Below are 23,701 nucleotides of genomic sequence, written 5' to 3' on the forward strand. Positions count from 1 at the left end.
GCCAAGTTACAGACTATACAGTAAAATTTCAGTTAAGTTTTAGGAAAGAAAGGTCAGTAAGAAGAGGCAGTGTGGGATGCCTAGAGCAGTTGGTTAAGTACCTAAAGGATCTCAGCCTTAGAGCAGGAGTACATGTGGATCGGAGACATAGAGGCAGCCTGACCTTTTAGACAGGGTAGCAGGTGCAAAGATATCCACGTGGGACTGGGTATGGAAGGTGATGGTGGGGAGGCTTGTGCTGGGCAACATGAAAGATCTGGTTAGATGGGTAGGAGGGGGCTGGTCAGTAATCAGGGCCTGCACTTGAAGGGGAAGAGTCATGGTGAAGAGTAAGAAGTGTGTAAAAGACATTTGAAATTCCCAAGAATTAACCCAATAATTTTTCCCCTTTAGATTTTGAAATTACTTAGAAAAGTATAAGCACTATATGAAAGTAAGATAACCATATGTTTCCTACATCGTTTTGATAATTAGGCAGAAGCCAGTCTGACGCTAGTTTCTTTACACTGTCGGGTTGCTTTTGCCTTTTGCTCAGTGAACGGGGGAGCTTGGTCTGGCGAACCTCCCAGGCGGAACAGCCATACTTTCAATTGTCGGATGCTGGTAAAACCTTTACCTGATTCAGAAGAGGAAGGTCATGAAAACCAGGAAGCACATCAGAAATATGAAACTATGCAGTGCTTTGCTGTCTCTCAACCAAAGTCCATCAAAGAAGAAGGAGAAGGTAGGGGCCACATCTCTGGGATATGTTACATCATGTATTCCTGTGCTACTTCTTTCACACTTAATAACCTGAAATTAGAGGCCACACAAAGAAAAATGTAGAGGCAGTTTCTTTGTTCTTTTCACCTACTTAATAATTGAATTTATCACAAAAATTGTGAGCTCTTTAAAACAGCACGATCCAGTAGAATTTGCTGTGATGATGGCAGTGTTACGTGTCTTCAGCGTCCAACACAGCCGCCACTAGTTACATGTGGCTACTGAGCATTTGAAATATCAATAATGCAGTTGGGGACCAAATTGTCTATTTTATTAAGTTTTCATTTAAATAGCCCCATGTGGCCAGTAGCTACCCTGCTGGCGCACGTCCACTAGTGTTGAACCTCTCGGGGATCCTAGGCCCCTCTGAATGTCTACAGCAAGCTCCGAGCCACGCCCTAGAAAAACACACATGGTACAAGTAACATCTTTCGTACACTTCCAAGGGATGAATGGATTTCATATGGTTTGTCTATGGATGCTGCGTCCAGGATAGGAGAGGATGGAGACGGGAGTGGGGATTGGGAGAAGGGTTCCAAACTGTAAGCTCATAGGCTCTTCCCTTTCAAGAGATGCTGGTGTAGTGTCCACCCGCTACGCCCTCCGAGCAAGCCACTCCACACCGCTGAGTGTCACTGTCTGTGACATGGGACAGTGCTGAAGAGCGCGTTCTGCGTGTGTAGCAGAAGGGGAAGAGCCGAGAACCATCAGTCAGTGGAAACACTGTGGGCTTTGTAATCAGGCAGGCCAGCCCCTAAATCAGCCGCTTGCCAGCTCTGACTCTGGGCAGCCTTCTCGACCTCTGAACGTCCGTGTACTCCCTTAACCAGTGAAGTCAACAATTCCAGTATCACAGCGTAATAAGGATTAAGTGAACATGCCTGAACCATGGTTGGCATTCAATACTAGATATTTAATCCTCTTTTAAAAAAATATGTAAGTAATTTTTAATTTAAATGTTGTTGGAAAGGAAGTTAATAGAGCTGTCACAGATGATACATAGTTTTCAAAATGAAATTTTTACATAGATACGGAATGTCAAGCGATTTTATTCTCCTGTATGCAACAGAGTAAGTGTTGCTAACGCATCCATCTGTGATAATATTCTAAAGACGTATTCTACAGCTGAGCTGACTTATAATTTTGTGCCATATATTTATTTAAACATCTTCATACATTTAAAATCTGATTCCGAATGTTTCCACAGTGTAGCGTAAGAGTAGGGTTTCTGAGGCATGGTGCGCTCACGTTCAAATCCTGGCTTCCCCAAAGTTTTGTGTGATGTTGGGCACGTTACTGAAACTCCGTGCTTTGGATTCTCCTCTGTTAAATGGAGATAAAGCTAGTAACTGCCTCAGAGTTGTTAAGAGGATTAGATGAATCAGGAGCCTGTAAAGCAGCTGGAAGGGTGTCTGTCTCATAGTAAGTGCTCAAAAATTCAGCTTTTATTAATGTTGAGGACAAGGATTACATTTATTTTTGTGATACTCACTATTACTGGATATATTTAAAGAACTTCTTTCCCGAATTTAAAGGTGAACAATCATAAATCAGCGGCATAAGATATGAAGAGACTTTTTAAATCGACCTTTTCCCCAGCATGTTTGAAGTTGAAAGGGCTTGCAGTGTGCTCTGCATGTTACAAGATAAAACACATCCTCCCTGTTCTCCAGAAGTGAACACAGATACATAAAACAGTTGAAGTGGGGTAAGGAATAAATGCTTAGAGCTGTGTGAGAACCTAGCCATGGCCCAGACTCTGAACTTGGCACACACTGCGTTTTCTAGGATTTGTTCTCCGAATCTGAGTCTAGACGCTGTTTGTATACTTCGTTTTAAATTGCATATTGCCATTGTAGGAGCGTTGACATGGTTGGGTAGCAGGTATATCTAGTTTTCCTGTGTCTTGGTGAACCTAGAGCTCAAGGAGCAGGCCCTTGACAGAGTATCAGCGTTTAGTTTTCATCATTTGTGTGCTTCCCTTATGCATTCAGCTGGCTGCTACTATTAGCCAGTTAATAAGAAAGGCTTCCATTCTTTTCCACCACTGGGGACATGGTTGCAGGTGGTGGACTCTAGTGTGGTGGATGTGCTTTTATCACGTGTGTCGTGTGGCTTCAGCGGTTTATCCTCAGCCCCCCGAGCCCATCCGCCCCCAGCTGCTTCCCACTTCAGGGGAGGAGCGGAGGTACATAGTGTTTCGTCGCTCTCTCCCTTATTGATCTACAAGGTTGTGCTGTCAGAAATGCATTTGATCTTGTCTGAAACACTAAAAAAGCCTGATTCGATAACCATCAATGTATGTGATTGAAGATTTGCAGTCCTGCCTGATTTGTGTGGCCAGAAGAGTCCCCATGAAGGAGAGACCAGTTCTTCCCTCATCAGAAAGTTTCACTACTCGCCAAGATCTCCAAGGTAAATTTTCTTGCCAAAGAAATCCTTCTAGAATACCTCCATGTTTGTAAATGCAAGGAACGGGTCTAGAAAATGATGAAGAAGCTGGTAGTAGTGGCTGCTGCTGGGGCAGAAGCGTGGAGGAGCTGGAGACGGGGGCAGGGGGGGGACACTTCTTTTCACTGTCTACCCTTCTGGTCCGTGCACTTGTGCTACCTATTCCAAATAAGCAAATTTTTACCTTTTTAAGGTGTACTTATTTCTATAAAGAATAGATCAGTGCGTAGGTATAATGCTTGCTGTTATTTACTAGGCAAGATCACGTCCCTGGACACCAGCACCATGCGGGCAGCCATGAAGCCGGGCTGGGAGGACCTGGTGAGGAGGTGCATCCAGAAGTTCCACGCGCAGCACGAAGGGGAGTCTGTGTCTTATGCTAAGAGGCATCACCATGAAGGTAACCATCTCTAAATGGTACTTTTCTTGAAGTTCATCTTGCTAAATTCCTGCTTTTTTATGAGAGCTCTCTCGGAAACAGTGATTCCTGAATCCACCTCCGGGGACCTGGATCTGGTGACTCTTTGGGTTCATACGTACTTGGCATCGTCTTGCCCAGAATTGTCGCCATCTGAAGGGAAATTGAATAGGAGAACCTGTAAGGCTAAGAGTGTGATGAAGTAAATTGAACTGGGCATGATGATCTCACAAAGACAGATGAAAGGAAAGGGAAAGAGATCATTGTCTCTGATGCTACGGCTTCTAGATGTGTAAAACAACGTACTGAGGTCCCCTCTAATAGCGAAAGAAATACCATCTGAATCGTAAGGACGCTGTGGAAATAAGAATGAAAGGAAATTTGCAGGAGCAGGTGAATTCCTGTTAGAGGCGACAGTGGGATCCCAAGCCCTCCTTCCAGATGACGACCACTGAAGACCGCCCAGATGTTTCTCGAAAGAGATGAAGTGACTTGTCTGAGGTCGCACAGTTAGTTAATAGGATACCTGGAACTGAACCCAAGACTCAGCCCTCCTTGAGCACCTGCCCTTTGCCTGGCATTGTTCCTCTTTCCGTGAGCCCCTTGATCGCCACAGCCCACCTAGGAAGTGGGCGTTTGACTCTTGTGCTGTCAGTGGGGAGCTGACACAGGTGACATGGCCTCGGAAGCCTTCGATTAGAAAGTGTCAGCTCCTGGGACTTCCCTGGTGGCACAGTGGTTAAGACTCTGCACTCCCAATGCAGGGGGCCCGGGTTCGATCCCTGGTCAGGGAACTAGATCCCACATGCATGCCGCAACTAAGAGTTTGCATGCCACAACTAAGGAGCCCGTGTGCTGCAAATAAGGAGCCCGTGTGCCGCAACTAAGGAGCCCATGAGCCGCAACTAAGCAGCCCACCTGCCACAACTAAGACCCAGTGCAACCAAATAAGTAAATAATTTTTTTTTTTTTTTTTTTTTAAGTGTCAGCTCCAGAGCTGGATCTGAGGCCTGTCCTGGCCATCACTTCACCACCACGCTGCTCCCATGGTTCTTTCTGTAGCATCACTTTTTCTCAAGTACATTCTGGGTTTTTGTTAAGTTGGTGAGAACAAAGAAAAATTATTTTCTTTAGCAGGACTCCATGGGGGAGGGAGACACTTTATTTTTTTTTTTCCAGTACGCGGGCCTCTCACTGTTGTGGCCTCTCCCGTTGCGGAGCACAGGCTCCGGACGCGCAGGCTCAGCGGCCATGGCTCACGGGCCCAGCCGCTCCGCGGCATGTGGGATCTTCCCGGACCGGGGCACGAACCCGCGTCCCCTGCATCGGCAGGCGGACTCTCAACCACTGCGCCACCAGGGAAGCCCAGGGAGAGACACTTTTTCCTTCTGGTCTTCTGACTCCCCTCTCGTGGACCCTGCATGTCCTGGCAGGGGCACTTGGTTATGGGCCTGGATTCTATGGGGGCCACGCTGCCTGTGAGGGACAGGGGCCCTGTGCCTTATAACTCAGTTTGGCAAATTGTCTGCATTTTTGCAGAAAAAATTTGTAACTCATTATTGAAAATCAAGTTTTAGTTGGTCATCTTCCGTTTAACGTGCACCCATGACCTTGGCATTTACCAAGAGTGTTTGTATGTTTACACTTTATGCTTTTAAGATTGATTATGAAAAAGTACAAGTCATGGTAAATGACCTCTCTCTCCATTCCATTATTTTTCCCTCATCTTATTCATCCTGTTTATCTTCTTCATCCTTATTTCTTAGAAATAAATAAGCACATAATCCAACAATTTGTGTCTTCCAGCATTTTTCTGTTAAGTGGGAAAGAGTAAGAGGAAATAAAGATGCTACATTTGACAGAAATCAATAAGTAACCTGCCATTTCACTAGATCTGGTTTAAAATAAAAAGAATAGTAACAAAGAATATGAAATCTCCATCAGCAGCCGTGTTCAGTGTCCTTGGGCCCTGAGTAGCAATGCCCCACATTTAATCCTGTGGCTTCGTGATTCCTTAGAAAAGGGTTTACCCAGATGTACTAGGCACTATGCTAGGTTTAAACGGATGGGACCCACTGCAAGGAAACGCCGCAGTGTATAAAATACATTTCATCCAAATGTGTGAAATAAGTCAGATTGAAGGTAATCGTTTGCATTGAATAAAAGTCTGCTGGAAGGCTTTGTTTACATGGAGGAGCTTCCTGAATGCGTTCAGGGGCTTGCTGACACAAATCTACTCAGCAGAGGTGTTTGATATAGACCAAATGGAGATGGAAAATCTTGAGGGATCACAGCCAAGGTCGGATAAAATTCTGAAATTATAAGCCATCGGAAATATGGGTCCTATTATAAAAATGGTATTTATGCCACCTTTTAGTGGCATACTTAGTGTACAAAGCAAGGTACGTGTATGTACAGTAATTCATTTCCAGTACTGCCACTTCAGAGTAATCATGCAGCAGTTGGTGGCAGAAAGTAATACCTAAATACTGCATGTCCCTAAATACCTGGAACTGCAGGGGTGTTCGTCAGGGAAATTGCTCAAAGTGAAATTTTACCAAAAAATCTGAATCCACATTGTGTGTCAGCACCTACCTCTGTCTGACTGTCTGTCTGTCTGTCTGTCTGTCTGTCTGTCTCTCTCTGTCTCTCATCTGTCTGTCTGTCTGTCTGTCTCTCTTTCTCTCTCTGTCTCTCATGGTAATTTTGTGGAATGATGAATGTGCTTGGCCGCTTTGGGACTAACTTAGTCAGCCCGCAAAATTTGTGCTGAGGATTATGTGGTAGAAAATGGTCGTCTTCTTAAAATGGTTTAGAAGGTAACTAAACTGTATGGCTCCTTTTTTTCTGAATTGAAGTGTTCTTTTTTAATATGCAGTATTTGACAGTTTTAAAATACAGTTGTTTTAAAGATAAATCTGAAATTTTAAGGGAAATTATTTTAACCTAGTGTTATATTTTCTGCTCTAGTCTTGAAAATGGAAACGCCTGACTCTTTATCCAGACATTAAACCAATTCCATGTCACTAAGATTTGTACTTTTATTATTTCAGTTTTCTATTTAGCCTTTTTTTCTCTGAAAAGATTCCTGTGATTGTTCATCTTTTACTTTCTGTTATCCTGACCACAGAAATAATACTTCTTACACACCGAGAAACAGAATTGGGGAATAGTAGTGTGAGATAATGGAGTAAACAGTACGTAACTTCAAGATGAATATTCGGAGAATATATTCAATGGCATAAGTTTTACTGTAACATTTACTACTGTATTAGTTTGAAGAGAAATTAAAGGCAAATTGTACCCTGTAGAGGTATCATGTTTATGCATTGCATTGTTTCCTGACATTTTAGACAAATCATTGTAAAGCTTGTTTTGAGCTAATAAGTTGTTTACACTCTTGTTTTGCCATGATACTGAAGATTTTAAAAAGAACGTAGTTTAAGGGTCCAAGCTTCATTTGCGGGGGGGAAAAAAACAGTATATTGAATTTATCGGTACTTTGAATGAAAGATAAACGTGCTTTTAAAAATGTATAATGTTCTAATGTCATGAAATATTACTTACAACTCTGTTTAACCTGCTGGTAGGAAAATAATACACTTAACGAAGTTTATTACTGTTATTATGTCTTGTCCGGCCCTCACCTTCTGATTTTGTTTCTAAACGTGCGTTCTGCTTCCTTGCTTGCCTGCAGTGCTGAGACAGGGATTGGCATTCAGTCAGATCTATCGTTTTTCCTTGTCCGACGGCACTCTCGTGGCTGCACAAACGAAGAGCAAGCTCATCCGTTCTCAGACTACTAACGAACCTCAGCTTGTGATATCTTTACATATGCTGCACAGGTAAGCCTTGTTCTGAGACACCACCTGCCCTTCCCAAGTCAGGAGGAAAGGTTCCAAAAGCAGGAAGTCATCCCAGAGCTTGTCAGGTTTGGTAGACATTTCTGTTGACCAAGCCCAGGCATGTAAAATATAAATTAAGTTAAAATTAAATTGTTATTAACTGTTGGCTAAAAGACAACTCCCGATACTGAAATTCAAAGTAGGGCTACACTTTGAATTTTAGCCTTAATATTAGTGAATTTTATTTTACTTTATTTTATTTAGGCCGTGCCACGTGGCTTGTGGGATCTTAGTTCCCCAACCAGGGATCGAACCTGGGCCCTTGGCAGTGAGACCGTAGAGTCCTAACCACTGGACTGCCAGGGAATTCCCAGTACTAGTGAATCTTAACACCCAGCTGGAAGGACATAGACTAGCACTCACTTTGCTCTGACATGACTGACTGCCTGTTACATCAGAGAAGAAAATTGATCAGTTCCCAGCAGTGACACATGCAGAGCAGGAATATAGAATGACTTCTGCTCCTGTGTGTTTAAATCTAAAACTTTCAAATATACATATACTTAGAAGGAATACTTTAGATTATTATTCTCAGGTTTAAATTAACGTTTTGACATTAGACTTTAAATTGAGGGGTAGTGAACATTTCCATAAAAAATAAAAGAAAGGAAACTTGAATGTTGATTTTAAGGTAAGTGTCATAACCATATAGTTTCAGAGCACAAATTTAGAGAAATGATTGTATTTCAAGTTATGTAAATATTTACATGTGTGCTACGTAAAACTTCATGAGGTGCTATCAGCAGATATCTAAAGTTGCTCTGGAGTTCTCTTTTGTTACATTTCTCAATTATTTTCTTATTGCGAATAAAAAAATCAAGCAGCCCTGTTTGCCAACTGTTAATAAATCTGACCTCAAACTGAAACAATTTGAAAGTGATTACAGATGTGCCACATTTCACCCCCCTGACTGAAAGCTGGTGTTTGACAATTTGTGAAACCTGTTTTGTTTGGATTTGTGAACACGCTTGGTAACTCACAAGTGACTGCCAAGCTGTAAATTAAAGCTCATAGGGCTTGGAAAATCATCCAGCTCAGCAAACCTGCTTTGAGACCAGGAGCGGAGTAGGGTTGCCTGCGAGTTGGGGAATGAGATCACAGACTCGGGACGATCTGCAGCTCCTTCCGTGTGGCTGAGAGGCTGTTGCTTTGCCTTCCAGGGGGACCCAGGCGGGGGATCTGTTAGACAGGTAATCTAATTCTAAACAGTTTTGGTAACTTTATTGGCTCTAAAACTTGCAGAGTTTCGAAGAGTTAGGGGCAAGTTTTTTTCCCTCTTAAGTTTACTCTTCATCTTGAGCCAAGTAGCACACATCAAGCTCCAGGCTCACAGATGGGTCTGTTGTTAGGAATTGTAATCTGGCAGATAATTGAAGGCAGCTATACTTGTTTGGGTCGTTTCTTTCAGACAGTACAAGCTCTCAGTTATTCGTGATAACGTACCGTTTAATGAGAAAGGTATGTTATGTAATTGGAAGCCCGCTAATGTCCTGTCTAGCAACTATGCTTTCAGTATGGTAGTAGTCAAATTTAAACACAACTTCCTCTGTAGAACCACAGACGTCTTAATGAGTGGACTGAAAAACATCCCTCTTGGTCCAAAGCACTGCGTGTTCATTCTTGCCCGTAATTGCAGATTGTTTCATCAAAGTATTATCCTTTCCTTCCGTGTCGTTCGTTCTTTTAAAGAAATGAGGCGACCTCATTTTCGAAAATTAATAACAACTTGCTCAGTATCTTCCCCTTTATCTTATATTTCTTTCCTCACCCTACAGAGAGCAGAATGTGTGTGTAATGAATCCGGATCTGACTGGACAAGCGATGGGGAAGCCATTGAATCCAATTAGCTCTAGCAGCCCTGCCCATCAGGCCATGTGCAGTGGGAACCCAGGTCAGGACATGACCCTAAGTAGCAATATAAATTTCCCCATGAACGGCCCAAAGGAACAAATGGGCATGCCCATGGGCAGGTTTGGTGGTTCCGGGGGAATGAACCACGTGTCGAGCATGCAGGCAACCACTCCTCAGGGTAGTAACTATGCACTCAAAATGAACAGCCCCTCACAAAGCAGCCCGGGCCTGAATCCAGGACAGCCCAGCTCCATGCTCTCACCGAGGCATCGCATGAGCCCTGGGGTGGCCGGAAGCCCTCGAATCCCCCCCAGTCAGTTTTCCCCCGCAGGAAGCTTGCATTCCCCCGTGGGAGTTTGCAGCAGCACAGGAAATAGCCATAGCTACACCAACAGTTCCCTCAACGCGCTGCAGGCCCTCAGCGAGGGGCACGGGGTCTCACTGGGGTCGTCGCTGGCTTCACCGGACCTCAAAATGGGCAACTTGCAAAACTCCCCGGTGAATATGAATCCTCCCCCGCTCAGCAAGATGGGAAGCTTAGACTCCAAAGACTGTTTCGGACTTTACGGGGAGCCCTCGGAAGGTCCAGCCGGGCCAGCAGAGAGCAGCTGCCACCCGGGGGAGCAGAAGGATGCCAGCGAGGCCAGCCTGCCCCAGGCCGGGAGCGGCGAGAGGCCTGACGGGCAGGGCAGACTGCATGACGGCAAGGGGCAGACCAAACTCCTGCAGCTGCTAACCACCAAATCCGACCAGATGGAGCCTTCGCCCTTGCCTGGCGCTCTGTCGGACACCAACAAGGACTCCACAGGCAGCTTGCCTGGCTCTGGGTCGACGCACGGAACCTCGCTCAAGGAGAAGCATAAGATTTTGCACAGACTCCTGCAGGACAGCAGTTCCCCCGTGGACTTGGCGAAGCTGACAGCGGAAGCCACGGGCAAAGAGCTGAACCAGGAGGCCAGCAGCACAGCTCCTGGGTCCGAGGTGACTATTAAGCAGGAGCCAGTGAGCCCCAAGAAGAAAGAGAATGCACTGCTTCGCTACCTGCTCGATAAGGATGATACTAAAGATATCGGTTTACCAGAAATCACCCCCAAACTGGAGCGACTGGACAGTAAGACAGACCCTGCCAGTAACACGAAATTAATCACTATGAAAACTGAGAAGGAGGAGATGAGCTTTGAGCCCAGTGACCAGGTAAGGTTTGTCATGTGTCCCCCCAAGTGTACTGATCCATAGCCATCAGGGATTTCTCCACAGGGGCCTTCTGAGACCTCAGGTGACTGGATAAAAATAAGTCTTCTCCTTTGTTCTTGCCTTGAAACAGAGTTAATTCTCACTGAGGCCGCGTGTTCCAAACACTCTGTCTAGCAAAGAGTGACGTCGCTATAGAGCTGACTTTTATCTTGTAAAGGGTCGAGTGGTGATATTTCAGGCTTTGCAGGCCTCACGCTGTCTGCCACAGCTATTTAGTTCCACCCCTGGCTTGCAAACACAGCCCTAGACACTACACAGGAACAAACGAGCGTGCTGTGTTTCAGTCAAACTGATATTTGAATTTTATACAATTTTTGCGTGTCACAGGATCCTCTTCTTTTGATTTTTTTTTTCAATTATTAGAAAATGTAAGTCCATTCTTAGTGCATGGGCCATACAAAAACAGGTGGTGGGCAGGATTTAGCCCGCAGGCCAGCTGGGGTTTGCTGACCCCTGTTATTAGAACATACCTAAATTGGAGATAATCACTTCCTCAAAAGTGGGCTTTGTCAGAACAGACTTAAATTATTTTTTACTCACCTTTCCCTTTCTAAGAGCAGAGTCTGACTGGTTTTCAGACTCAGTGAAGATCATTCTACCTCTCTTTATTCTCAATCATGACTTCTGCTTAACGCTAAAGAATTTCTTAGACCATCGGCATAGAAAGTATTTAAGGGGAAATGGAGAGTAGAGGGGAGGTAAAGTTGGCCTTGATGTTGGTAGAGCGGAACCATCAAATATAAGTGCAAAACTGAAATAATAGGTTGCGTTATCTGTTGTTCTTACGTGAAAAATTAATTTCCTGAGAAAATCAAGGATAGCTAAAGTGATATTCAGAGTCATTCTTGATGACTCTCTGAGGTAATGACATCACAGAGGGAAAATGCAAACTGTTTAAAATTTTCCTATTTAAAAAAAAAATGATTTATTGCTGACAATAATGACTTGGCATAAAGGGTTTTCTGGGGAATCAACGACCGGTGGGGTAAAGATCCAGGACTTCATGAACCATGCCATCCCTGAGCGCCGCCGTAAGTCGTGATGGGTTAAGGAGTGCAGAAGCTGCACAGGCCTCTCTACTGAAAATGGTTCACTGATATGGCCTTGAAACTTGTTTTACAAGTGGACATTTTAGGTGTCGCTGTCTTCAGGGACAAGGTGTGCATGGGGAGACGAGAGAGGAGCACCCCGGCCGTCACCTTAGACCTCCCGGGTGGAGGCTGACCCAGCAGCAGCTCTGGGGTGGAGAGCACAGACTGGGGGCGGGTGCCGAGGCCAAGCACAGCCGGCCTCCTTCCAGGTCCTGAGCACGCAGCTTCCTGTCTGCCTTTCACTTTGATGTCTGGACAGCTGCTACCATTCCTTGTGCCCTTCGTGAGGGAAACAGCGTAATTGTGTAAACACCTTTGGTGAGGATGAATCCTTAAACTTAGGTGTTAGTCCTGAGTTCTCTACACCAGCTACTCTGTGATGCTGTAAGATCATTGCATGGGGGGACCCGGGGGCTCAGGGGAAAGTTAATAACAATATCTTGGATAAAGTGTAGTGTAAAAGCATACTGACAGCTGTAGATGTTTTAATCTTTTGAGGTTTACTAGATTAGAATACGCAGAGCTAGTGGCAGTTCAGAGTGGCAGGCAGAGATACTGTCGCTCGGGTCTCTTGACACATGCTAGAGGGCAAGATGGTGACTCATGAGGTCCCCCTTGGCTTAGTGGCTAAGTGGCTGGTCCCCTGCTCCATAAACAGAATTTATTTCTATCCCAGGCCTGAGGCCCTAGGGACTTAGAGGGTCAGGGAAGGAGGGCGCTGTTTGGCATCTCTGTATTTACCTATATGATTACACTAACTTCATACAAGAAACTGACAAAGAAGAAGTTCTGTTTGTTTTTTTTAAAGTCCTTGAGTCACTTGCAGGTTTCTAATTGGTATTTAAAAGAATGCTTTTTCTGATCAACATTATCTTACTTTGGGAACTTAAAGCACAGAGTGTTATCAGCACAAACCTGTCATTTTGGGTGGACGCACACTCACACTCACCCATACACACAGTATTTTTTTCTTAATGAAACCCAGTTCCTGGTTTTACCCTCCATCTATTCCCATTTTAAAACTCCACCAAAAAAACAGTGCTTCAGAGCAATTTTAACATCAGAAACATTGCAGCTTGAAAAGAAAGGTTACCACAGGAAGTATGCATTACCTAAATTTAGATCAAAGTTAGAATGACTGACTTTAAGAAAAAAAAAAAAAAACAGGGATTCTTTCACTTCCCACCCTCCACTTTTCCCAAATACAGGTTGATTGTATCTCCTACTGACTTCTGTACAAATTTATCAAAGGTTTTTCTTTCACTTCAGGGGAACACAACACATTTTTATTCAGTAAGTTAAACTGTTAGCGAGCCTGAATTGCACAGTTGACTGTCTTGTTATTTTGACTCAGAAAAGAACCATTATCCGAGTGTGTGTTTAACCTATCACTAACTTATTAAGGGCAGGAAGTACTTCGATGGTGCCATTATACCTAAAATAGCATTCTTCACTTGGTAGAGTATTCAAACAACATTTGTTTCTACAGTGTTTCATAACCAACAGGAAACAATGACAGAAAAATTTCCGATATGTTCACTGACTTTTAAGTTATATACTTATTTACACAATGGAGCATGTGTGAATGATACTAACTAAATGGTACTCTTTTGCTCTTTCTTAATGCTGCTGGGCCACTTATGATGAGGGTTTAGAAATAGTCTGTAAAGAATTTCTTCTTGTTATTTGGCTCCATTAGAAAAGCAAACCATATTTTAAACTCTTAGTGTCCTGAAAATTTCCCTCCAACTGTGGTAGAATTGTGTTGCCATTTTTTAAAGCAATTTTATGTTAGGCAAATGTAAAATAACAGTTTAAAAAAATTTTTTTGAAACACTGTTTTGTAGTTTATTAGAACACATGTATTAAACTACATGTGTTCTTTATATTTCCTTCAGAAAACAAACTGATTTGACACATGAAAAATTCATAAAACCAGAAAAAAATGCAGAAATCAAGTCCAATTTTCATTTTGTAGAACTTTTACAAAAATCTTTCTGACTCATTTTCTGCCTGAAATAGTTTAAACCAACTCTTCAAATTGATGTGGCTAATTTGAGCATTCGAAGAGATGCCTAAGCAAAACTTTGAAGTATCTTGGCAAAGCGTTTTCAAGGAAGGCATTAATCTTTTTGTCTTGTGAAGAAATCATGCCTGAGAAAGGAACTAGATAGGAACTAGAAGAACTTTTGATGAGAATGAAAGCTTACTGAGGGGGCAGAAATGTTTGATCAGAAACTTCATGTGATCAAATGCACCCCTTCCAGGACTTACATGACTACAGAAGAAAATGCCCGTAGCCGTCAAATTTTATTCCTAGGCAACCAAAGGTGTAGAGATATTCTCCTTGAAAAAGAACATTTCAAGTAAAGTTGAGACAGTTAGATTAATTTAAATGCATACTCCAAATACTGACAAGAAATAAACACAAGCAAAGCAATATTATCTCTAGTGGGGAAATTTTCATAATGCGTTTTTCTGATGGTAAGCTGAATGAATTCGTATACTATAGTGTCCATGGTTAAGGGTCTCCAGAGAACCAGTTCCTTCTGAATATAGCGCCAAGAAGTCCCTGCATGACTTTCTTAAGACAAATAAGTGTTTTAGTTACTTGTCAAAGCTAGACATAAACACAGTTGAATTTGATCAGCTCTTAGAAATGGCAGAGATTAAAATTAGAAAATCAGTTTTAATATATGCTTTTTAAAAATAAAAATCAAGGAAAATCATGGATTTTAAATTATGTAATTATTTGAAATAAAGAACCAATAAATAGGTTTAAACCGTCCAAATATATTGTTTTATATAGCTATGTATATATAGAGAGAGAGATTAACCTTAGACTTATTTTAAACTCATCATATTCGACACAAGAGTAGATCACAAAGGAAGAATCATGAATCCTATCATTAGAACTCTTTGAAACTATGATGGTTATTTTTCTATTCAAGATGGTTTAAAGTATCATTTTATTTGTGTGAAAAGAGTAAAGGTAAAAAGGAAAGGTGAGAGTCTGGACTCAGACTATTAATCTATATTGTAAAAGCTTTCTTTTACACATGTCTGTGATTGGGAGCAAATACAAGAGCATCCATTGAGGAAAATAATATACTTTATTTTTATTATCGTTTATATGAACTATTTATTTGGGCCATCTCTCATTCAAGGCATCTGCAAAGCTTTCTCAAGAAGTAGCTTATTGGGCTTCCCTGGTGGCGCAGTGGTTGAGAGTCCACCTGCCGATGCCGGGGACACGGGTTCGTGCCCCGGTCTGGGAGGATCCCACATGCCGCGGAGCGGCTGGGCCCGTGAGCCATGGCTGCTGAGCCTGCGCGTCCAGAGCCTGTGCTCTGCAGCGGGAGAGGCCACAACAGTGAGAGGCCCACATAGCACAAAAAAAAATAAGAAGTAGCTTATTACTTATTACGGCCCAGCCTCTCACCCCTTCACAAACAGTGAATTTTAAAATACTCTACGCAAGGCAGCATTACTGTAGTAGGGAAACCTGGTTTCCTAGGATAGCAATAAACTTCACAGTTTATTAGAACCTCTTAATACCTCTGTAGCTGTTTTCATGATACAACCATAAGGATATTTATCCATCTTTTTTTTTTTAATAAATTTATTTATTTTTGGCCGCACTGGGTGTTTGTTGCTGTGCGCAGGCTTTCTCTAGTTGCGGCGAGCGGGGGCTACTCCTCGTTGCGGTGCGCGGGCTTCTCATTGCAGTGGCTTCTCTTGTTGCGGAGCACCAGCTCTAGGCGCACGGGCTTCAATAGTTGTGGCTCGCGGGCTCTAGAGCACAGGCTCAGTAGTTGTGGCACACGGGCTTAGTTGCTCCGCGGCATGTGGGATCTTCCTGGACCAGGGCTCGAAGCCGTGTCCCCTGCATTGGCAGGCGGATTCTTAACCACTGCGCCACCAGGGAAGTGTCCCTATCCATCTACATGAAATTTTTTCTGAGAAATTATAGAAATGATAGGAATTTCTATGAGAAATTGAGTTGATTCTGGGAAATGTTTTAAATTACCGGTTAAAATAGTTGAGGGAACTCATCGGGTTGACTGAGTGTCCATATGTTCCAGGCACTGTCCTCAGAGGGTGGTAAGTGCTTATTACACTGATGTTTGTATCTTACGTATTCAGCAAAACATGATAACGATAGCTTTCCAACGGAGTCACTTTACTCATGTTTAACTTACCCAAAATTGTCCATACACATTCAGAAGAGGAAAAAAGAAAAGGAGAGATAGCTATTAAATGGTTAAGCCACGTGAGCAGTTTTGCCTACCGTTCAAGAGACTCAACTGGGTTTTGGTTCCCTTGAAGCTCCAGTAGTGTGAAACATAGCTGCAGGCTTTTTCAGTGCGGAATGGCCCCCGCGTAAACTTCGTCATTTCGGACTCAGCCAGAGAAGCAGTGATGTGCTTTCACCCTGGAGGGAAAACTGGCTGTGTTGCCCTTGGTGGAGGGGACATACAGTAAGGTTCCTTCCCGAGCCGTTCTAAGGATCATTTTGTCTGTGTCTGTCTATACTTTAGGATGCTAACTTTGGAACCTAACCCTTACCTAAGATGTAGCTCTCCCAAGTTTGATCCCTCCCTCTTTTGTTAGAAATGGGTGGCTAAACTAACTAGAAAATGGTCTTGTAATTGCTCAAACAGTGCATTAGGAATTCCGTGGAAAATGGATCTCCAAGTTCTCACTAAGCTAGTTGACTCTGAACAAAGAATCCAATAAAATATCACTTCATTGTATCCTTCCTAACTTGAGAAATTATGTCCAGTAAAAAGACTTCCTGTATAGATTTACATTTGTCATAAATTGCAAAAACCTTAGTAAATGCAGCTTCTAGTGTATAGAATAAAACTGTAAGCCATTCTGCTTTAAGTATACCTCCTGTCAGATGTAAATGCATTCATTTGAATTGCCAGTGTAGACAAAAGGGTCAGTCACATGGTCATGGATTCAAAGTCCATCCAGTGACTTTGGTGAAGTTGCCTAACTTGTGTTTTTCCACCTACACATCAGGAGAATCATTCTTACCACTCTCTTCACTAGAAAGTAATCCTGGGAGTTAACTTAGCCATTTTCTTACGTGGTTGGCACTGTCTGATTTTAAATACTTGGCACACAGATAGGTTCTACTTAAACGAATATAAATTCAGTTGAGCTCTCTGGAAGAAAAGCACTAGGTGTGAAATAGTGGTGATATGTACCTTATTATTTTAATGTTGGTAGTTGAAAGGAAATTATTTTAATAAAGGGAAAAGCTGTAAGAAATATTTTTATGGCTTCTGTAAAGTCAAATTAATAGCTGCTGTGTTTTCATCCTGCTTCCCTGCATTTGTCACCAAAGCTGGTGAGTGACTGAGAAAGCCAGTGTCATTCGAAACTGAAAGTGTAAGCAGGAAAAAAACACCACTCAAATGGAAAAGACAGGGCTGAGCTGTTCATGGTTACTTCACGCTCCTCGTGCGTTTCACTCCTTGCTCTTAAAAAAAAAGAAAGGAAGAAAAACAAAGTTCTAAAAGGAAATGACCATTTACTAAATACTGATTTCATGTAAATTTGGATCATATTTTCCACCAATTTTTTGTTGTTGTTACTTCGTCAGGAGAGTGAACCACAAAACCTAGGCCTGGACTGTAAGTCATAGTACACCCGTGGTTAATTAGAAATACACATACTCATAACTAATTGAATTATTAGCATAAAATAAAGGGGAATTTACAAATTGCCAGTGAATCACAGTGCTAGAAGAGAGCTTTCTTTCTAATTGAAGCATCTCTCTTTTCACAGATGAGGAAACTGAGGAGCAAGACATTAAATTATTTGTCCTTTGTTGATTTAATTCTTTTTAAAGATGATCAGTTAACTGTTAGACCTGAGGTTCGCATGTGTCTGCATCTCTTGTTTGCCTCTGGTGCCTTATACCGGTTAGGTCTGTAATTGCAAACCGGGCCTGTGGCGCCCACTCTTCGCGTGGGACTGGATAAACCCTTCTGTTTGTTAACCGCAGCCTGGCAGTGAGCTGGACAACTTGGAGGAGATTTTGGATGATTTGCAGAACAGTCAATTACCACAGCTTTTCCCAGACACGAGGCCAGGCGCCCCTGCTGGATCAGTTGACAAGCAAGCCATCATCAATGACCTCATGCAACTCACAGCCGAGAGCAGCCCTGTTACACCTGTTGGAGCCCAGAAAACAGCATTGCGAATTTCACAGAGCAGTGAGTATGAGATATTGATGGTTATGCCAAGAAATTCCCATGTTATCACCATCAGAAACAGGGGTTATTAAAATCTGACGCAAACAGCTTAGTCACTTCAAGGTTTTTATGGTCAGATAGCACCACCTACCGTCCCAGCCCTTCAAAACAGCATTCAGGGTGGATTCTAGTAAACATGGCCTTTTTGCAGGCGCTTGTGGTTAATATAATCAACACGGAGTGAGACTGACCTGCATTGATAAAGTTCTTCGGGTGATTGTCATACTTCCCTTCATTTCAGTTACTGCCTTCATAAATGGAGCTTAAAATAGATTTTCTGTGTCTTAATATATGGCTGAATACTTAAAAGACAGAAACTTAGAAAGTTATGCTGACTTTTCAGGAATAATATACTACTAAAAATTTTTTATCAAAATACTCATACATGAAAGGGCTACACACATTAAAAATATCTTGTCCTATCTCTTAGGAATCCTCATATAAATATCCATTTTACATGGAAATTTACCATATAAATGTTTTCTAAGTGCATCTTAAGTTTAATTAGTATGATATACAGCTGGAAGACCTTAGACTGTTTTATAAGTGACATTTTTTATCGCTTACTTTTATTTTTTTAATTTTTAAAATTTATTTGGCCACACTGTGCGGCTTGCAGGATCTCAGTTCCCTGTTCTTGGTTTTTTTTGGCCGCACCGTGCAGCATGCGGGATCTTAGTTCCCCGGCCAGGGATCGAACCTGTGCCCCCTGCAGTGGAAGTTCAGAGTCTTAACCACTGGACCACCAGGGAGTTCCCTATTTTATATTTTTGTAAGTTTAAGATGAGGTCTTTCTCCACCTTGAACACTTAGTTTACAAACTTGATAGTTAGCCAAAGTTGTCCGATAGTTTTGAGCAGAAGAAAATATCTTTCCTGCGCTAGGGACATGATCTGTAGAAAGACAGAGAACCTCTTCAGTGTTAAATTGGTGAACAGAATGATTTGTCCCTCTTCAGATACAGTTTGACCCAAAGCTTAGCGCTTGTTCTCAAATCAGAAATGGCAACCATCAACCAAATCACAAAATATCCTTGATTAATAGATCTTTTCTCAAAGTGATTCGTGATCATTCTGAAAAGGGTAAAACAACACAGAGTTTTTGCTTGTTATCTGTCAAACGTGCCTACTTCTTAGGGAATGGAGGGTTGCTTATGGCCTATGAGAGATCACAAAGTCACAGAGTTGAGAAGTGAGTAAGAAACACAGTAGCGGGTTTACGCTCGTGACCCAGCGGAGTTAATAGACTAGGACTGCATGAAAACTCGTGGTTTCTCCTTATCTGTACCTCCTGATGATATTCAGACTACTGAATGGTAACCAGATACCTAAACCTGAGGAAGTCAGCTTAAACATGTACATCATTTTCATTTAAACCCTAATTCTTCTAAATATTTTATTTCTGTTATTGATTGTTAAGAACGTTAACGTGCTTTAAATGTTCTATTTCATACTGTGTTTATATAATTCAGAGAAAATAAAGTCCTTTATATTATTTAATAGCTCTATGAATTGTAATTTATAATATCTTTATTCTTGTAGAAACATTGTTATCAAATCACTGGTTGTCTGTGTGATAGTATAGTGCACTGGTGTAGTACTTACTGCACAATAAACTCTTGTGAACTAACCATAAGAATCCTTTCAAATATAAATGTATCTGGAATTTAAAGAAGCTATATTTAGAAAACTTAACAGGGCCCTAAAGCTTCAATACTAACTTCAGGTACCAGAGTTCACACATTGAAAGATTTTAACTTCCAATGAGAGTAGACATTTTTAACCTAATTCTATTCCTAGGAAAGTCCAATTAAAAAATGATAGTCTCATGTCCAAACCACACGTATCTGGGTTTGGTGCTATATGCAGGAGATGTTTATGGCTTCACAGCTGTGACAAAGCAATATTGCTAAATTTCAAATAATATATGAAAAAAATATTAGTAGTTTCCTTAACAAATACAGTTGAATATTAGAAGTTAATATTGGGGAGAAAAATATATGGTAAATAATAGACATGTTCTTTTTTTTCCTTTTACTTTTTTTTTGTTTTGAAAGGTTGTCAGGAATTAAATTAGAGACTTGTTGATTAGATTGCAAGTCTATGTTTTCGCGCCACATGTTTTTTTGTCTGTGAATTTGTCTTTTATGTAGGCAGTTGGTCCCTGACATGCATATCTTTGTTATTTTACAAACGACATTTTCCCTGAACACTACTTCTGTTGCTATATTCCATTATCCTATATTAACCTTAAATTTTCATTTGTTTTCTCCTTAGCTTTTAATAACCCACGACCAGGGCAACTGGGCAGGTTATTGCCAAACCAGAATTTACCACTTGACATCACATTGCAAAGCCCAACTGGTGCTGGACCTTTCCCACCAATCAGAAACAATAGTCCCTACTCAGTGATACCTCAGCCAGGAATGATGGGTAATCAAGGGATGATAGGAAACCAAGGAAATGTAGGGAACAGTAGCACAGGTAAGGGCTCAAATGTGCTGTTAACTTTATCGGTGGGTTATTTAACTTAATGATGTATTCATCCACATCAAACTAGTAAAATTTTTCAAGTGAAATTTTTTATGCTAGAAACTAACATTTGAATGTAACTAAATTCTGCAAATTTTCACTGCGAGCATGGTATATGAAACATCGGAAAGCATTCAAGTAAGCTGACCCTTTTATTCTGTGATCATTGTTTTTACAAGGGTTCTAATCATTAATCCTATGGCATAGGCTTATTTCACTTCTACTCCAGTTACAATTCCAGACATTGTAGTGATATGTGTAAAATAATTTGGTGGTTGCTAGCTTGTCGTGATAATCTGCTGATAACCCCAGGATTTCCTGTTAGTTGATGACTTGTGTTGGACGAATTTCAGAATGAAGGTTTAAAATTCAACCAACCTTTTATACTCGTAACGATAGCAATTCTCATTCCAAAAAAAAACATCAATTAAAAATAACGAACTTAAAAAAAAAAACAAAAAACGAACTTTACATAGTAGTATGCCTGGCCTAAGAGTAGCTGATCCAGGGGCTCCATTTTTAAAGATCTGTGAAGTTGCCTGTGATCTGGTTTGGCCCTTGACCTGCTGTAACTTAAGGTGTCTGCCAAGTTGCCCATGCATATTCCTAAGTGGTAGTCACCATCATAGCAGCAACCATACTCCCAAACCTCCACCCAGTTCAGGCTAGGAATCACTGCTGCAGCAGGTACACCACGTCCTGTACCCTATGGTATCTGTACCCTGTGGTATCCTGTACCCTAAGGATGCTAAGTTTTCTGATGTGGAGAACTGCTCACAGTTTACCGCTGGAGACAAAGGCATTGAAAGAAACAGATACTATAAAAAGAACTTATATTCCTGGGTTTTAATTCTTAGCTTAGTCTGTAACCCCTGTATACACATTGCCATTTAGATAGTTAACAGAAAATAAGAGTTCAATCTAAGGGTTGAAAAGATGGATTTCTTTTTTAACTTTCTGTTGTTGGTAAGCAATTCATGGGAAATGTGAAGAATGTTGTATTAAAATAGTTTATTCATTCAGCAGGTATTTATTAGGTGCCTACTATATGTGCCAGGCACTGACTACATCACTAATTTATTTATTCGCAGAAACAATGCCATATTAGTTTTACATTATTTTTACAATAAAGTATTGATTTATATAAGTAAAATATTGACTTATGTAAAATTCTGTAAGGGAAAAGAAGCCAATGATTTATGAAAGGTGGCTTCTTCTTATTGGAATACAAGAAGATCTGGGTTCTTGGAGGAACCTTTAGGAATTGGGGGATATACCTATATTCAAATCTGGGCAGCCTGGAGATGACTGACATCCAGGCTATGAAGATCATACAGTGCCTGTGCTTTGTTTCAAAAAGAAAAATGAAAAAAACCTGAAAGAGAGTACCCTGGTTACAACTGCATTAATATTTCGAATTATGGATTATTTTCCCTCCTGCTTTCTATGCTTTCTATAATCTTGTTATATTAATTAGATAATAGATTTTTTGAAAGAGAAAATGCCTTTTCTCCCACATCTTTGTATAATTCAAACCTAGCCTTAAAACGGTTTTTAAAATATGTGTTAACATAATATTGTTCTAACTTGTTCAGTCTAATTACCCTTAACTCTAAATCATCCTAATGTAGCACATTCTCATTTCACCAGTGAAAAACCATCCGCAAAACATGTTCTCTCCATTTCTGAAATAATACCCTATTTTTTAGTTGTTTATCATAACTAAAGTAAATGAAAGCCAGCCATGTCTCTGAAAGCAGAACTGTTACACATCCATTATTAAATGCTTCAGAATGAAGGGTCCTCACTCGGGGTTGTTCCCCTTTAGGATATCAAGTCTTAGCCCGTGTCTGGCCATTGCCAGCATCTCGGGGGGCAGGCCAGAGAGAGCAAACGCATGATCTGCCCAGCAGTGTTGTGCTCTTCTCACTGGTGTGTGTGGTCATATAGCTGTTACTATCTCAGCGTATACAAGGGTTTTTACAAATCTGTCCCAACGCAGCCTAGACCTATATCGCCAGGAGTGTGGTGGTCCAGGTCCACTGAAGTGGTTGGCACTCCCTTGCCTTGGCCAAAAAGAACTGGAGTGGAAAGATGCTGTCATTCCCCCAGCTTCCGAGGTTGCTTTGGTCAGCTTGGAAGCTTAACAAATTAATAATGCTCAGAAAGGGATTTGGGGATTGAAAGGCTGGCCGGGGCTTCATGGGATATTCTCTGTGATTTGGGTTTTTAATTAGAATATTGATTATCAGTTTGTACCTTGTTCCTCTTAGCCTCACCTCTCTTTTGGAAAGTAAAGCATTGACGTGTATATCAGCTAATGTGATTCACTTCCTGAGGAAGGAAGTTGGGGTTATCCACATGCCACAGCACCTGTTTCTAAGTACATATGGGAACAATTTTAACAGCTTTTCCGAACTGTAAAGAGTGGCAAGTCCGTGTTGTGAAAAACTTCGTAGTAATTGCCATCTCGTATTTCTTAGCCAGGGGCCCGTGCCTGTGCCGGTGAGGGCCTGAGCTGTTGGGCTAACCGTGTATTGAGAATGAACGTCTCGTACCAGAGTCAGATCGTCTGGTGTTCATACATGCTGACTGTGTTTCCAGTCACTGTATCTCCGTTTTCTCTGGCTTGCCTGCAGGCATGATTGGTAGTAATGCTGCCCGGCCCACCCTGCCATCTGGGGAATGGGCACCTCAGAGTTCTGCTGTGAGAGTCACCTGTGCTGCTACCACCAGTGCCATGAACCGGCCGATCCAAGGAGGTATGATTCGGAACCCAACAGCCAGCATCCCCATGAGACCCAACAGCCAGCCTGGCCAAAGACAGATGCTTCAGCCTCAGGTCATGAATATAGGTAAGGTAGTTCCTGTGCTCTTTGCTTTTCATTTTTATCCTTTCTTAGAAGAAGAGAGGAGCAAGCTCCATAAGTTCTGTCAAGACATGCTGCTAATTTGCAGTTTAGGTAATCCCCCCATGTCAAGCTGTCATAAGTGGGATTTTGCTGGAACTCCGTATAGGATCATAGAATTGCAGGTTTTCCGGTTACCTAAGAGAACCCACTACCTTTATGACGTTTTATTTTCGTTAAATTATCTAATTTCAACTTTTGCAGGGAGTGAATTGCACTGTAACACTATAAATGTTACACAGATGATATTCTGAAGA

General features: G+C 41.7%; 1 protein-coding gene across 12 annotated transcripts in view; it reads left to right on the plus strand.

The window, feature by feature from the left end:
• Nucleotides 1–23,701, plus strand: part of NCOA2 (nuclear receptor coactivator 2) — a 271,444-nt gene that overhangs the window by 216,763 nt on the left and 30,980 nt on the right. For 9 of the 12 annotated variants that reach the window (XR_016388547.1, XM_022595244.3, XM_022595245.3 and 6 more), the window contains 8 exons: nucleotides 536–724; nucleotides 3,076–3,177; nucleotides 3,470–3,613; nucleotides 7,329–7,476; nucleotides 9,312–10,581; nucleotides 17,755–17,965; nucleotides 20,281–20,487; nucleotides 23,175–23,390. Coding sequence is in view for 11 of the 12 variants with exons in the window: in XM_022595244.3 (XP_022450952.2) it covers nucleotides 536–724; nucleotides 3,076–3,177; nucleotides 3,470–3,613; nucleotides 7,329–7,476; nucleotides 9,312–10,581; nucleotides 17,755–17,965; nucleotides 20,281–20,487; nucleotides 23,175–23,390 (2,487 nt within the window). In the remaining variant the exon portion in view is untranslated. Of the gene's footprint in view, nucleotides 1–535; nucleotides 725–1,343; nucleotides 1,699–2,297; nucleotides 2,471–2,992; nucleotides 3,178–3,469; nucleotides 3,614–7,328; nucleotides 7,477–9,311; nucleotides 10,582–17,754; nucleotides 17,966–20,280; nucleotides 20,488–23,174; nucleotides 23,391–23,701 lie in introns of those variants that run through there. The other 3 variants (XM_089899048.1, XM_089899047.1, XM_089899044.1) reach the window with 3 other exon arrangements.

This window comes from Delphinapterus leucas, chromosome 17, assembly GCF_059928025.1.
Source record: "Delphinapterus leucas isolate spDelLeu-1000000601 "Yukka" chromosome 17, BTC_Dleu_Yukka2, whole genome shotgun sequence".
NCBI lineage: Eukaryota > Metazoa > Chordata > Mammalia > Artiodactyla > Monodontidae > Delphinapterus > Delphinapterus leucas.